The sequence below is a fragment of the Camelus ferus genome, chromosome 10, assembly GCF_009834535.1.
Source record: "Camelus ferus isolate YT-003-E chromosome 10, BCGSAC_Cfer_1.0, whole genome shotgun sequence".
In the NCBI taxonomy this organism is placed as follows: Eukaryota; Metazoa; Chordata; class Mammalia; order Artiodactyla; family Camelidae; genus Camelus; species Camelus ferus.
In genome coordinates this window covers 2,724,443-2,740,198 of record NC_045705.1, presented here as the reverse complement: position 1 = coordinate 2,740,198, position 15,756 = coordinate 2,724,443, and the positions used below count along the sequence as shown (strand labels likewise).

General features: G+C 35.3%; 1 protein-coding gene across 1 annotated transcript in view; it reads left to right on the top strand.

Moving 5' to 3' along the window:
* DYNC2H1 (dynein cytoplasmic 2 heavy chain 1) overlaps positions 1 to 15,756 on the top strand; it is a 264,118-nt gene that overhangs the window by 116,665 nt on the left and 131,697 nt on the right. The window contains 7 exon segments of the mRNA XM_006186202.3: positions 2,285 to 2,305; positions 3,693 to 3,791; positions 5,158 to 5,281; positions 9,373 to 9,536; positions 11,352 to 11,471; positions 12,032 to 12,166; positions 13,854 to 13,997. Of these exon segments, the coding sequence (XP_006186264.2) occupies positions 2,285 to 2,305; positions 3,693 to 3,791; positions 5,158 to 5,281; positions 9,373 to 9,536; positions 11,352 to 11,471; positions 12,032 to 12,166; positions 13,854 to 13,997 (807 nt within the window).

Genomic DNA, 15,756 nt, shown 5'->3' with positions numbered 1-15,756 from the left:
AGTTTCTTGTTCAAGGTCACACAGCTGTCAAGTCGTATAGCCAAGATTCAAACTTGTTATCTAGCCAGTCTGCGCTGTAAAACTCTCTCTCACAGGTGCGCGTGTGTTTCTGCGTGTTTTAACTTACGTATTTTGTGCTGTTCCTGTTAATGTAATTCTCCTTAGCTTATCAAAAGATGAGCTTTAGTTTTATTCACAAAATGTTTCTACTTTTATCCTACTTACAGTTGTTCAAAATAAAAATATAGAGTTGTATAGATGTCTTAAATAATCTAATTGGATGAAGTCAGTCAAAAAGTACAAACTTCTAGTTATAAGATTGAGTACTAGGAATGTAACGAACAGTATGATAAAGATAATCAACACTGCTGTATGTGAAAGTTGTTAAGAGCAAATCCAAAGAGTTCTCATCACAAGGAAAAATTTTTTTCTAGTCTTTCATTTCTTACCTATATCAGGTGATGGGTGTTCACTAAACTTACTGTCATAACCATCTCGTGATGTATGTGAGTCAAATCATCGTGCTGTACACCTTAACTTACACAGTGCTCTATGCCGATTAGATCTCAAGAGAACTGGGAGTAAAAATAATCTCTTAAAAATATCCCCTGCCCTGTCTCGCCGCCGCTCCCCCAAGGATAGAAGAATTGACCTCTGTTTAGAGTTCCTAATGTTACATTCAGTTAATTATTCTTGTTCTAATTTCCTGTTAGATATTATCTGGAGTGTCAAGGTAGCTCAAGCTCTGTCTTTAATGATTGTTGGTTTTTGTTTTTTTTTTTTAAGTCAAGAATCTTTTAGTGGTCAAGCATAGTACATTTAAGAAAAAAATAAGAAGCAATTTATGCTTTTAGATACCTGAGATATTCAAAAGACTGGGACTAGCTTCAGGATTCAAACGATGTCACCAGGACAGGCTCTCCCTTTCTCTCTCTCTCCATCTTTAGAGATGGATTTACTCTCCAATAGGTTCTCTCCACCCCATGTTAAGGATAGCGGTTAGTGACTCCAGGTGTACCATTATCAGAGTTTATGTTCCCAGACTAAAGAGATGTCTTCCCTTCCTTCCAGTGTTTATGTCAGTCCCCCTAGAAGGATTCTGATAGGCTAGCTTGGGTCACCTGCTCATCCCTTGATAGTGCTAGGTGATTGATAATCCGATGAGAAATACATCGAGTGGGGCGTAGACAAAGGTAGCTATCTTCTCTAATAATGGTTTCTCTTCTTCCCCCACTCATTGTAACCTGCTTTTCTTTTATTTCCTAACACTGGAAATGTCACAATCTTGGTTCAGTAATGCAGACTGCAAATCTGCAAGTCATTCTTACTATGTTCTTTAATTTTACATTCAGTTAATTATTCTTGTCAAACCTGTTTCTCAAGTGTGTCATGACTTCATTCTGTTCTATTTCCAACACCAGTGGCTTCACTCAGGCATTCCTGTTGTAGCTGGGTAAACACATTATTATACTAGTTGGTCCCTTGCCCCCAGTATCGGTCCCTTTATTGCTGTTGGAAGTAATCTTTCTAAAAATGACAATTTCTTGATTAATGTATTTCAGTGATTCTCAATGCCTGAAGTATAAAAATTTTATTATCCTTAAACATGGCATAAAAATCCCTTCATGATCAGAAAGACCTCTGATTACTCTTGCTGTTTTATATGCATCGTCTGCCTATATTTTTTTACCCCAGCCATGCCAAACAATTGGTAGTTTTCTAAATACTACCAAGCTTTTTATTCTTCTCTCAATTATGCTATTGTCTTGGGCTAAAATGCTTTTATCACTTCTTTGCCTGGCTCTGTCCAACTTACCTTTCTTGATCTGTTTGACTTGAATTTCTTCCTGGCAGTCTCCCCTACCTCCACCTGTGATCCACCTGGAGAATTTTGTGTAGTCTTTGATTACAAGATTTTTCGTTTTTTGCTTCTTTATTGGATGTGCGGTCAGTGAGAGTAAGGGAATGTATCTTACTAATTTCTGTATCTCTCGCATTTTCTTATTGTAATAGTTATTCAGCATATGGAGAGTGAATGAATAGCACAAATGAATGAATGCTCAGCAGTTTTGACTCTAGTGTGATTTGTTAAATGTAGAATTTAACTACATTTAATCATGGCACACAAATTTAAAATATACTTTAGAGTTCTTGTTTAAATCTTGGGAGAAGTAGAAATAAGATAAACACAAACTTGTAAATACTCTTTGAAATTCTTAAGCGTGTTTCCTCTGCTAAAAACATGATTTTTTCTAACATTTTATTTTTTCTTTACCTGCATCAGATTGTTGATTTGAAATCATGGGTAAGATTTTTTTTTAATTTAAAATAATTATTTTTGCTATTAGGCAAAATACAGTATACTTGGAATAGTTTGCCATGAATGCTAGCATAAAATTAGATCTAAAACCTAGATGTAATTCCTTGGTAATACTTAAGAGGCTATTTACTAACCATAGTATTTTGCTAGAAATAGCTCATTTACATGATGGAGCAGTGACTGAAGCCTCCCGAAATAGATGCGGGGTGAAGACCGTACAGTAGTTTAAAACTGGGGGGCTGTGGTGGGAGTTGTCCACTCTGGGTGCAGATAAAAACGGGCTGCGTTGTTTAGAATTTTAAAACAATAATGAAGCTGTTTTAAAGTCAGTCAGCTCTTTATTATCACCATGTGCTGGCAATTTTAAAAAGCATTGCTGATAAAATGCTGTTAATCCTCAGGACATATGGTCCCCACCATGCCCCTCCCTCTTGGTATGTCACTAAGACAACATCCGTGTTGTTATTAGAGCCACCGCAGTCTGAGTCTTCATTTCACTTTGACTTTCACGTTTTACCGTATCCCTGTAACACACAACTTTGTTACATTTTTTCAAATAAGTATGAAAAATAAAAAAAAAAATTAGGTCAGTCATTGTTATTTAAATCTAAGTAGCAGTGATTATTAGATGCTTTAAAATTTGTCATATATACTTACTTACATTTACATCTATTTAAATTTATTGTATCTAAATATATAATTGGCTTCCTTTCATTTGCTAAATGGCATTGTGTGCAGGGCATTTTCACAGGTTTCTAACTTTCTACTTGTTTCAGAGTTTAATGATGGCACCCTTTAATGAATTTAGTTCCTAGTTCATTAGATCTTAATTTATATAATTTTCTCTTCTAGGATATTCCTTTTGTAATGTTAACTATGTACTACTTTAGAAAAACTCGTCTTAAGATATAAACAATTACATTGATAATTATTTCAGCAATACTTCTGTGATTAGCTCGTATTTCTCTTGTAAGACCTTTATGGTTTATTCAACCAAAGAATATCTAAAGTTAGGGATAACCTGATTATGTATTTTAAAAACCTTAAAGAGAGGTGAAAATGGCATCAACTTATGACTAGAACTCTTGCTTGCTATATTGTTAATACACAGTTTTGTGTTTCTGTGTAGTAAATAAGACTATATTCACTTTATTGTGGTTAAATTTCATTACCTAATATCAATTCCTGGTAATTGTAAAATTTATTAAGTTGGCCTCTGGTGCAGCTAAAAACTGTACCTTTATTTCCTCGTTATGGCTGTATATCTGTGTTCTCCAAAACCTGAGAGAAAACCTCACTTAGTAATTTATTAATAACTTCTGGGAAGTTATTTTCATTTAATGAACGCTTGTACTCTTTTTTTTCTAATTAGAGTCGAGTATGCCCATTCCTTATAGACCCTTCTTCCCAAGCTACCGAGTGGTTAAAGACACATTTGAAAGACTCGCGTTTGGAAGTTATTAACCAGCAGGTATGTATTACGTGTAATTTAGATACCAACTAGAAATGGCTCCTTACGTGAAGAGACTCTGGGTCTATAGTTAGGAAACACAGATTGAGAACTGAGTCCTGTAATGTGCCTGGTGTGGGTCTTGGGGGAAGAGATGTAACTTTCTTAGCTTCGGTTTTCTAATTTGTAAGAAAGGAATAAGAATATTTATTTGATTCCTTCTAGGTACCAGGCATTGATCTAAGCTCTAGGAATTTATAAATGAGTACTCACAGTTCCTGCCCTCATGGAGATGACAGTTAAATAATTATTAACACTGTAACAGTTAAATGAGCATTTACACTTAATTGTGATTAAAGACACAAGTATAAGATGCTATAGAAGTAAGTTAGTTTGAAGAATTAGGAAAACCTCCTGGACTTTCGAATTTCCTGTTCCTGTAACTCACCAACAGGCATCCTTGTTGTGTCCCAAGATTTGACATTTGATCAGTAAAATGTAATCAGCCTTTTGGGTAGTGACTGCTCATTGTTGTACTTTATCTTGCCAAAGAAGTTATTTTTGGACAGATTTTTTAAGGAATGCCTACTGTGTGATTAATTTTCATAGATATTCTTTACGTGCTTGAAAAATTACCTCTGTAAAATGTTTTTCATTTATAAAATGGGGATATCTAACTCATTTTTGTTTAAGAATAATTATAAATTATTTAACATATAAAATGTTAATGTCACTGATGGCTTGTAGCGGGAGATATTTATAGTTATTACTCCAAATATATATATATATTAATTATAAAAATACATATATATATATATATATTTTTTTTTTTCCCCATAGTTGAAGGCCTGAAGTGGTATTCTTTACCTAGGCCAGAAAGCCTCAAAATTCTTGCATGTTTATAGACTTTTTTCTAACGGTTGTGTTCATAGTGATTAGAATTCTCACACCAAGAAAATTTCGCTAGAATTCATCATCTTGTCGTCTTCTTTCATTTAATGTTTTATATTGAATAGAACCAACGAGTTTTTTATTAATACTTGAGTAACTTATTGCATATAGAGTTTGAAAATTTCCTCCTGCATCAATTCTAAACCATAGTAGAAAACTAGAAAAAGTTTTTTTATTGTTAATATAAAAATTCTTATTTTTCTAATGTGTCTATTTAAATTATTTATGAATTTGTTTAATAATTTATTCAACTAAATTGATTCATCACCAGGTACTTATAACTGGAGAAGCAATCATGAATAGTTTGAATTATTAACATACATACTACATTTTAAAATATGTATGTTATTCCTGTTAATATCTTTGTTCATTATCCATAAGGACCTTTGTAAATCTAAGTTAATAAAGAAATTAATATGTAAATTTATTCTCTTAGGACAATAACTTTATCACAGCTCTTGAGTTGGCAGTACGTTTTGGGAAAACCCTTATTATACAAGAAATGGATGGTGTAGAACCTGTTCTTTATCCATTATTGAGACGAGATCTGGTTGCTCAAGGTAAATATTTGACAGTTTCCTGAGAGTAGCTTTTTCCAGAGTTTCCAAAATATTTAACTTCATAACTTTGACTTTTTTTGTCTTGCCGCTGACTCTAAGGAAATGGAAACTTTTTTGGGGTGGATGATGGTAATGTCAGAATCTAATAGTAAAGCGAGTAAAAAAAAAAAAAGTTTAAAGTGCCTTTGTAGAAGAGGCACCATGTTGGGGTCTGTAGCACCACTCCCAGGCACAGTGTTGAACTAGGAGGACTCAGCATGTGGTTGCACTCAGGGCTTCAGTCTATCGCAGGGAAAGGATGCAAAGCAAAGTCGGCAGAGAGAAAAGGCACATAGGGTGAAGTCAGGAGTCAAGAAACCAGGTGCAAGCTTCTAAGAATTTTCTTTCATTCGAGTCACACAGGATGTGCTTCATTCCCCCAGGACTGAGTTGTGACAAGACCTGTGAAATGTGGGCTACCAGTGAAGCTTAGTGGAGACTCAGTGCCTACAGTTTTTACTGGAGGTGATTATGTAAGCTCACTCAGCCTAGCTAGCAGGTAGCAAAACTCCAGACTCCCCAAGGGAAAGCAGGTGTTCAGCATATAGCATAGTGTTTGTACAAATAGTTGAAGCACAATGAGCCACTCTTAGCTATTCTGGAAATGATGAGAACCTTAACAGAACCCTAATTCCCAGACGAGGGTCATGGGCCAGCCTTGTGAGCAGGCTTTTCTCAGGATACCAGTCTTAGGACTGCTGTTACCTCTTTTCTGCACAGACATCTAACCCAGACTTTAATGATTAGAAAATAATGCTCTTAAACTTAAAGAGCATGTCATGCAACTTGTATATGCGTACGTACAGAGGCATGTACTTACATACAGATACATACACGTACTTACACCAGACAGATTGCTAGCGCTACAAAGTTTTGAAAATTGGAGTTATTAGGACAAAGCAGACATACAACAAAGTGTGCACTACTTACTGATCATTTATTATCCCGCAGATAGGTGTGCATGGCCTAGCAGTGATTGATACGTTATGAAAAGAACTCTGGTAGTGGGACGTTGCCTTTGGAGCCTGGAGTCACCTCGCAGAGTTATCTGTTCTCATTCTGTTCTGTATTGGAGCTAACTCAGATCTGCTCAGGTGCTCTGCGATGCTGTCTTAAAGGGAGTGGGAATGAACGTTTAGGGTTTTCTGGATTTGACTCTCTTTGGTCTGTCTTCTGGCCCCTGGGAGCTCATTGTATAAATCCCCACGAGCTCTGATTGGTGTTAGGTTTTAGCAATATCTGTGGCATTGTCTGAGAATGGAGTTTGACAAGATCCCCTAAAGTCAGATCTGGAAAATATGATAATACTCTATGTCACAGTTGATTCATGTTATGAACCACTATTCCAGATAGTTGTTCAGGGCTGTTTGGGTCAATTTGTTTATTTCTGTTCATTTCACTTAGGAAAATAGAGTTAATGTCTGCCTCTACCTTATTTTCCATCTTCAACCCAGATTGGATGTACCATGTCACTTCAGTTGAGTCTGTTATCCCCTTTGAGTATACTTCAGATTGTCCTTTTCCGGTTTTGAGTTCCTCGTAAATACCGATTTGTCATCACACGTTTCCTCTGGGACAGAGGATGGTTGTCCTAGAGCCATATAAAAGCAGTGTCTGTGTCCAAATTCATCTTTGTCCCAATGTTCTTAATCTAAGCAATATAAACTACCTTTCAACATAGTGATTTCAAAGCAGGCGCAAATAATAGAAATAGAATTACTTCTCCTCAGATTTATGCTGTTCAAAAATCCCCCAAATGTGTACCAATCAAAGAACAAGGTACAATTCCTATGCAAAGTCTCATTTTTTTTTCTTTTTTTGTCCTGTTTCCCACGTGCCTAGTTGCTCGGCCAAGGCAGAAGGCAGATGTGGCGTTTTCCAGACGCTAAGTACTTGAGGACAGCTGGATCAGCTAGCTTTGTAGAACTTGCTGACGGAGAGGCTGGTGTAGTTGGTGAACAGTTCAGGCTCACTAGCAACAGATGTCAAGAGTATTTTCCATCAGCCGTCCCAGTCCTTTACAGCTGCTTCCCTTCCGTGTTGGGTTTGTGTACGGATCCAGGAATTACAGTGGAGATGATAGCTCAACATTCGTGGTTGGCCCTTTAGCCCAGATGCTTCACTCAGGCGTGATTGCTTCATACAAGCATATGTACGTGCAACATAAAAGTTAACTGTGATTAATTGTTGTATCTGTTTCTAGAGGGTGGTTCTCCATATGGGTATGTCTTTAGTAGCCCCGTTGGGTCTGGATGGCCCAATGGCCTGAACACAGCTGGACCAGTGGTTCTCTAAGGGAAGTGATTGCATCTCCCAGGGGACATTTAGCAATGTCTGGAAACATTGTTGGTTGTAACAACTCAGTGTGTCTATGCCAAGGATATCTTTAAAATGCACAAGGCATCGCCTCATAACAAATAATTTTCTGGTACAAACTGTTGATAGTGCTGTGATGGGGAAATCCTGAGCTAGCTCACCAGTTCTGACCCAAGGATCTCTGTGCTGATACATCGCAGTTCTTCTCAGAGTGTCCTGCTGTTAAGCCAAGAGCACTGCTTGAAGCCAGTTCATTGTACAGATTATTCAGCGCTGTAGGCTGACAAAAATTTTACCTATTCATAGTGATGGCTGTAGCATCCCATTGGATTTACTTATCTGTGAGATTGTAGGCATCTGTAATTCTGTGCATCTGAAGGATATAGGGGTCAAAGGCGAGGCTATTTACCCTTTCCGGTGTTCTGCTAGCATTTTTATTATCCCATTTCTATCTGGATGATTTTTTTTCCTGTCTGCAGAATTTCCTTTAGCATTTCATGTAGTGAAGATGTACTGGGAACAAACTTTTTTTTTTTCTTTCATTTTTGAAGGATTTTTTTTTCTCTGCCGTCATAAAATTCTAGGTTGACAGTTATTTTCTCTAGCCCTAAGTTTTTCTCTGTCCTATTCCAGCTTATGTCATTCCTGTTGAGCAATCACCTGTTGGTTTTATTATTGCTTTTTTTTTGTAAGTGATGTATCATTTTTCTCTGGATTCTTTAAAATTTTTCTTTGTCATTGGTTTTCAGTGCTTTGACCATGATGTCCTTAGAATTAATTTTCCTTACATTTATCCTGCTTGTATTTTCTTGAATCATTTCAGTTGGTACATAAGTATGACATTGAGCCTTCAAATTTTTATTTCTCTAATAATGATTAAAGTTCAACATAATTTTGATATTTTCTTTGACTATTTGTATATCCTCTTTCATGAAGTATGTATCAAATTATTTTCATGTTAACTTAAAAAAGTTACGTAAAATTTAAAAATTTACTCTAGGGTTCTCAAAAATTCCTTAGTGTTTTTGTTACCTTTGAAAGTAATCTTTGTTTAATGTGTATTTTTACCTAAAAATTATTTTATCAGTTAAAATAATAAGTAATGAACGTAATTGTTGATTTCTCCATATATGTTGTGTAATTAATATCACTGTTTTTATATTAGAAGGTACTCCTTTATGAGGCAGTACTTTATTTTTTCTCAGTTTACCGTCTTGTTGCAAATCAACTGTGTATGGCAGTCTGAATAAATCCTTTTCAATGTTAATAATGGATTCTTTGCAATTACTCATGTGTTGATAATTCAACAGTTCATCTTTCTTCAAGTATTACATCTTAAATACTAGTGCAATAAACACTTTGAAACTGATGAATTTTGAAATAGAGAATAACATATAATTGAGTTTCCATTTTTGTCATGTATAAACATTCCAGAAAAATTTGTAGTATGAAACATTAACTCAAACTATATGGAATATAAGTTGATATTCCTTTGATGCTTCAATATCCTAGGATCATCTTAATGGGTAGTATCTATCCTTGCTTGCGTAAGTGCTGACTGGTTCAGCATTTTAGTTAATAGTATTTAGAGTAGCCTCACTGTTGCTGTCTTTTGGACACTATTGAAAAGACCATAATAAAAAGTATTTAGGAGTACCGTAAAATTATTTTTTAATGTCATGTAGCAAAATATCGGATATTCAGGCCAACTAATTGTGTCATCTTAAAAACAATAGGACCACGTTATGTGGTGCAAATAGGTGACAAAATTATTGACTACAATGAAGAATTTCGCCTTTTTCTGTCGACAAGAAACCCAAATCCCTTTATTCCGCCGGATGCAGCTTCCATTGTTACTGAGATCAACTTCACTACAACGAGAAGTGGATTACGAGGACAGGTATACACTGACGATCATAATTGACCTTAGAAATCTGTAGTAGCTTTGTATACTCATGAGGTGTTTTGAGTGGGAAGCTTGTTCAGCTGATTAGCATTTACACTCTTGATTTTGAAAATGCACTTGCAAGTTAGAGTAACACATTTGGATTTATTTCATTTTCCATTAGTATTAGAGTTGTGCATTTGTTGTTTATGTGAAATTGCTGTTTCTTCCGGTAGAACTTTAATTTTAGTCTGTTTCTGTCTTTATGTGGTAGAATTTGAGGTATGGAAGGATCTACATATTAACATTAGCAACTTTATTTATTTTTTTAATTGTGAAAACTGAAGTTTAAATGTTAAAATTGCAGGTAATTGACTTACTCAGCTAATGGAGGGTCTTTGATTCCAAATATAACTTTTTTTTTTGACTAGAACATTCACATCTTTGAATTTGCTTTATCTCTGTATGGCTTATTACAGCTTTGAACTCTTGCATGAATTACAAAATGATTTTTCATGTATAGATTTTTACCTTACTCATTTTTTTCTCTTTAAAGGTATGAAGCCTGTTGACTTTTTGAGTATCATCCTGTTTTTCTCACGTAACGATAGTGTAGTTTTCTTCTTTTGACCTACATATATATATATATATATTTAGCATGTATACTTGCCATAATTTTACTTTATTGTAATTTTTAAAACTCTACTTTTAAAATATTTTTTCTTACCATGCTAGATGACTAACTGCATATTTTTTAGGAATATCTTTTGATTGACTTGATGATACTGCTCATGAATAAAACAATGTACAAATTACTCAAAATTTGGCAGATTTGATAAAATTGCTTCTGTCGGAAAGATTTCCACAGTAATTGCTGAAGGGGGCTATTTAGGTCTTGAACAAGAACTAAGAGAAAATGCTTACACAAAAGATTTCAAATGAATATATTTTAACATGCAAATATCATTCATTCCCTGTTTTAAAGTTTCAAATTTAAGAATTTGACATAACATTTTTCAACGGCTTTATTAAGATTCAACTCATGTATCCTATAATTCAGTCATTTAAAAAAGTGTACAGGTCAGTGTTTTTTTTAGTGGAATTGCTGGGTCTTACGGCAACTCTGTTAAAACGTTTTGAGGAACAGGCAGACTTCTCTGAAGTGGCCGCACAGTTTTACTTTCCCACCAATGGTGTATAAGGGTTCTACGTTCTCCACTTCCTTGGCAACAGTTACTGTTATTTGTCTTGTTAACTGTAGCCATCTTAGTGGTGTGAAGTGGTATTTCATTGTGATTTTGACGTATTAAATACGTTTCTTTTTTATATTTATTACTGTTTTATTTAAACAAACTTTAAAAACTTGCACTTAGGAATGTGTTATGAGATAGTAAAGGTATAAAATAAAACCAGAAAGTGTTTGTTCTAGGGTGTGAACAGGAAGGGCCACACAAAGACATTGAAGGTGCCGGCTGGCAGTATACTATTTCTTGATTTAAGGAGTAGTTCTGTGGATATTTACTTGAAAGCATTCATTGGACTGTATATATTTTTGAAACAAATGAATAGAATGGTTCATTACTTTTCTGTAGTGTCTCTTTATTTCTTTATGTGAATACTTAACTATTCATTTTGCCTGTTCTGTCAAAAATAATCGTGATGGTGTCTCATATGTTTAACTAGAAAGAATGAAATAAGGTACATCATAGTATTATAATACTTGTCATATTTGGTCAAATGCAAAGCCTATTTGTGGGAAGTTTTTGTTCTGGTTTGTTTTGTTTGAACCTTATTGTTAGAATAACCTTGCTTTTTTTTTTTTTTTTTAAGCTTTTGGCTTTAACTCTTCAGCATGAGAAACCTGATTTAGAGGAACAGAAAACAAAACTATTACAACAGGAAGAAGATAAGAAAATACAGTTAGCCAAGCTTGAGGAATCTCTTTTAGAGGTAAAATTTACTTACTCAGGATACTTTTTCTTACTACCTTATTTTCTATAATAAACACAATTAAGTATTTTTTAAAAATACTGCCTTCAGCATGTTTTTGTTTGTGTCATATGCATTTACATATCTATCTTAAAGTCAAAATTCTAACAAAAATAGATATTTTGGAATACAAGATCTTTAGGAGTAACGCTTGAGACAAGCATTTTTAAACTAATTGTCTTTATACTATATTATTTCATTAATATTTAATTCTCTGGTATATGCTCAGAATTTCAGGACACATTTGAAGGTAGCATGAAATTATGATTTAATCTGTAACTTTAACTAGTTTTTACTTTTATTAGACTGATAAAATTAATATATATACAATACTTTGATATAGTGTCATATGATTTATATATCTTGTGATATAAGAAGGCTATAAGATACTAAAATTCTTTTAAAAGAACGTATGTTCCCATAAACATCATCAAAATAATGATAGTTAATATGAGCTTCCTTTAATTGACTATTATAATATGTATAGCAATATTCATATTATTTTGTTAATTTTTCTGCAGACACTTGCCACATCACAAGGCAATATTCTGGAAAATAAGGATTTGATTGAATCTTTGAATCAGACAAAAGCTAGCAGCGCACTTATTCAAGAGTCACTTAAAGAATCTTACAAACTACAAATTTCTCTTGATCAAGTAAATATTTTCTTCTTTGTGATCTTACATTATTTTCTTAAACTTTCATGTTAATATGATTGAAAAAACATAGTATCAGGTCTTCATAGAAATGATGATTGGAAAAAAAGAAAGCTATTCAAAAGCACCAGAGTCTTGGGTCTGATTCTTAGTACAGAGAGGGACATAAGATATTGGGGACACCGAAGGTAAGGACTGTTGTTCATCGTCCCCTGCTGAGTATGACTGATTTCTGGCATGTTACCCAAAGTTCTAGAGCTGTAAATTCGTACTGAAATTGGAAACGAGTGTATTGAAAATGACTATTATAGAGCATCTTTGCCATTCCTGGAACTTTTCTTAAGTTTAAGCAAGTCACATATATCAATTAAAAGAGTTTAAAGCTATGTTTTTCCATCAAAAGCATTTTTCTTCCCTCCTCCTCCTGGACCTCATGAATGTAATTATCTGAACTCTTTTTCTTACAAATGGTTGAGATCCATTTTACTTTATTCTTTTGATAGTCCCTATAGCAAAATTTCAACCCTCTCTCAGTACAATAGATCATTTTTCTCCTACATGCAGTGACAGGTTTGCTGAAGAAAATCAAACAATAAAACAGATTAATGTTACTCTGAAGTCTGAGTCTCCAGCCTGCCCTGAGGCCTTACTGACGCCCTTTAATTCTTTCCCATTGCCCTCAGTGACTTTTCCAGATTTTATTTTCAGTGCTTTTTGGCCATTGCTCAAATTCGACACTTGCATAGCATTACTTTCTTCACTTGGGAGAGAGATCTGTTGAAAGCAGAATAAGAGCAAACTCTAAGCCTGTTTCCAGTCTAGTCCTCCCCCCAGGGCTCAGCTTGGCAGGTGTCATGACTGTCATTCTACACCTAAAGGATTTTGAGCTCCCTGTGCCTTCTCTTTATGAGCAGACGTTGCTGAGTCACACACATAACTTTACTAGTGTCGTATTTATAATACTGGCGCTTTGATCAGGATGACATGGAGCACCTTAGAGTTCCATTCAGAGCCTTGAGGCCATTTCATCCTGTAATCCTCTCATCTTGATCATCCTTTGATGATCCTTGATCAGCCTGCAGTCAGAATGCAAGCCCCTGTGGTATCTGGCTCATTCTGTGCTGAACAATACTAGGTGCTTTATTATCTTAAGGCAGACACCTGCCTCTGCTTCCATCAGTGTTTCTTGCTGGCACTAGTCCCCCACACTAGATTCATGGTTCTGACTTTTCTCCACTGCAGAGGTAGCCTTCTTACGTGACCTTAACTGGCTCTGTTCTGAAATGTAAAATTGCATCATTTGTTCTCTGAGCACAATTATTTACCGTTCCATCTTAACCCTAATACAAGTGCTTACCTCTTTTCCTTGGTCTTCATTAAATACCAACCCATGAACTGCTCCTAGCCCTGTAATCTGAGGGGTAAAGAAATATTTTAAATACATTGCTCTGTTCCATAAAAATACAAAATAAAAATGTAATGTCTTAAGATAAAAATAAAAATAGAAACACGTAAAAATAGAAATGCTAGATTATGCTGTTTCTTTAGGTTGTCAAATTCTGTGGTTCATCTTCACTTGTGTGTATGTAAAAATTGTAAATTTGTGGCTAGATATGCGCATGGTGGTCTGTAGGTGGCAGTAACGCGTCAGTACTAAGGTGTTTCCCCCTCAACCATTGGTCCGCAGGAGCGGGATGCCTATCTCCCTCTGGCTGAGAGTGCCAGCAAGATGTACTTCATTATCTCTGACTTGTCCAAAATTAATAACATGTACCGTTTTAGTTTGGCCGCATTTCTCCGACTTTTCCAGCGAGCTCTGCAAAACAAACAGGTATGCTCTTGGTGACCCCATTGCTGAGACGGAGTAAGACAGATCACTTTACTAGGTGCTAATTTAATAATAATTTCCTGAGAAACCGTGCTTAGAATTATGTTGTAAAGGACCACATATAACACTTTAATAAAACTGTATTTAAAATAAACCAGCTTCTTAGCTGCATTTTATGTTTTTAACAAACTGTACCAATGTGACAGCCTTCTTAGTCGAAATGATTTATGTTTTGAGTGTAAATTAATAAATGATTGTGTTCTGAGATGATCATTAAAAAAAAAACCCCAGATGATTCAGGAAGATATAAAGATAAGAAATTATCCATATAATCACATTACCGGGGGAAAGCATTATTGAAAATTTCATTGTCTGTCTTTGTTGTTGGAGGCTGTACTGTGTGCCAGGTATTCAAGAAAATGAGGACACAGGACTGTGCACTGCTTTATCAAGCTTACATTCTGATGGAGGGAATGATGTGTTAAAGGGTACAAATAGTTTTAACTAAAATGTATCATACTGTATTTTAAAAATATAGACAATTTTCATGTCAATGAATATAAAGCTGCACAATATTTTTTGAGAACTTACAAGGCTGTAACCTACTTTATTTAACTACCTCCTGTGGGGTGTTCTGGTTTTCTCTGCTGAATATCTTATTACCCCCACAGTTGGAAGATTAAAGGAATGTTTTTCTTTTCTTTTTTTTTTTTTTAAGCAATGTTTTTCTTATACTCGTGGATTCTTGTGCTCATGGATTCCGTGAGGAATTTGGTCAGGGCACTGCAGGAATGGAGGGCGTACCTCTGATTCACAATACCTGGGGCCTTGGTTGGGAGGACTTGAGAGTGGGAGTGGGCTCGGGGAGGCTTCACTTGAGTGGCTGGTGCTTGGGGTGGCGGGGCTTGATGGCTAGGACTGCTGACTCGGCACCTCTCCATGAAGCTTGGCCTCCTCACAGCAGACTGGTTGGATTTTTCACATTGCACGCTGGGACACCGAACATGTCTGTTCCAGGGAACAAGGCAGAGGCTGAATGGCCTTTTATAACCCAGCCTTGGGTTGGTTCTGCTGTTTTCTATTGGCTGAAGCAGTCACAAGCCTACCCGGATTCAAGAAGAAAGGGAAAGCCTTTGCCTCTTGAGGGGTAGAGTGCCAAAGAATCCGGGGTCATGCTTCAAACAGCGACGGACATCTGTAGGTCTTTTCCCCCAGTGTTTTCCTTCACCAGTTATTTTCTTGATTAAATTCCTCGACTTGGATAGCTGGGGCAAAATACCCCTTTGCAAGCCTTTAGACAAATGCTGTCTAATGATCCTTTGGAAAGATATGCTATTGTTGTATTAAACTGATGTAGTGAGAGGCCTTTTCCCATCTGCAGCTGAGCCAACAATGGGTATTAGAAATGTTTTAATAATTGTCCTGTTAGGAATTGAAAAATATTTCAATCTATTTGAAAGTCTTTGGTCATTGTCAGATAAATACCACTTGAAAGAAAAATACAGGATTATTTGTTTTTTTCTTTGGTGAATTATTACTTTACATCCTGTAGTATTAGTATTTTAAAAACAGTTACGAGATTCTTATATATCAAGGACATTAAACTTTTGTCATATGTTGTAAATGCTTTGAGTTTATTATCTGCCTTTTAATTTATTTCAAAAATATTTTTATGAAACCACATTCATCAAATTGTTCATAGTTTGTGTTTGGTATAATACTAATACAGATTTTTTTATAATTATTTTTTGGATGAGAATAA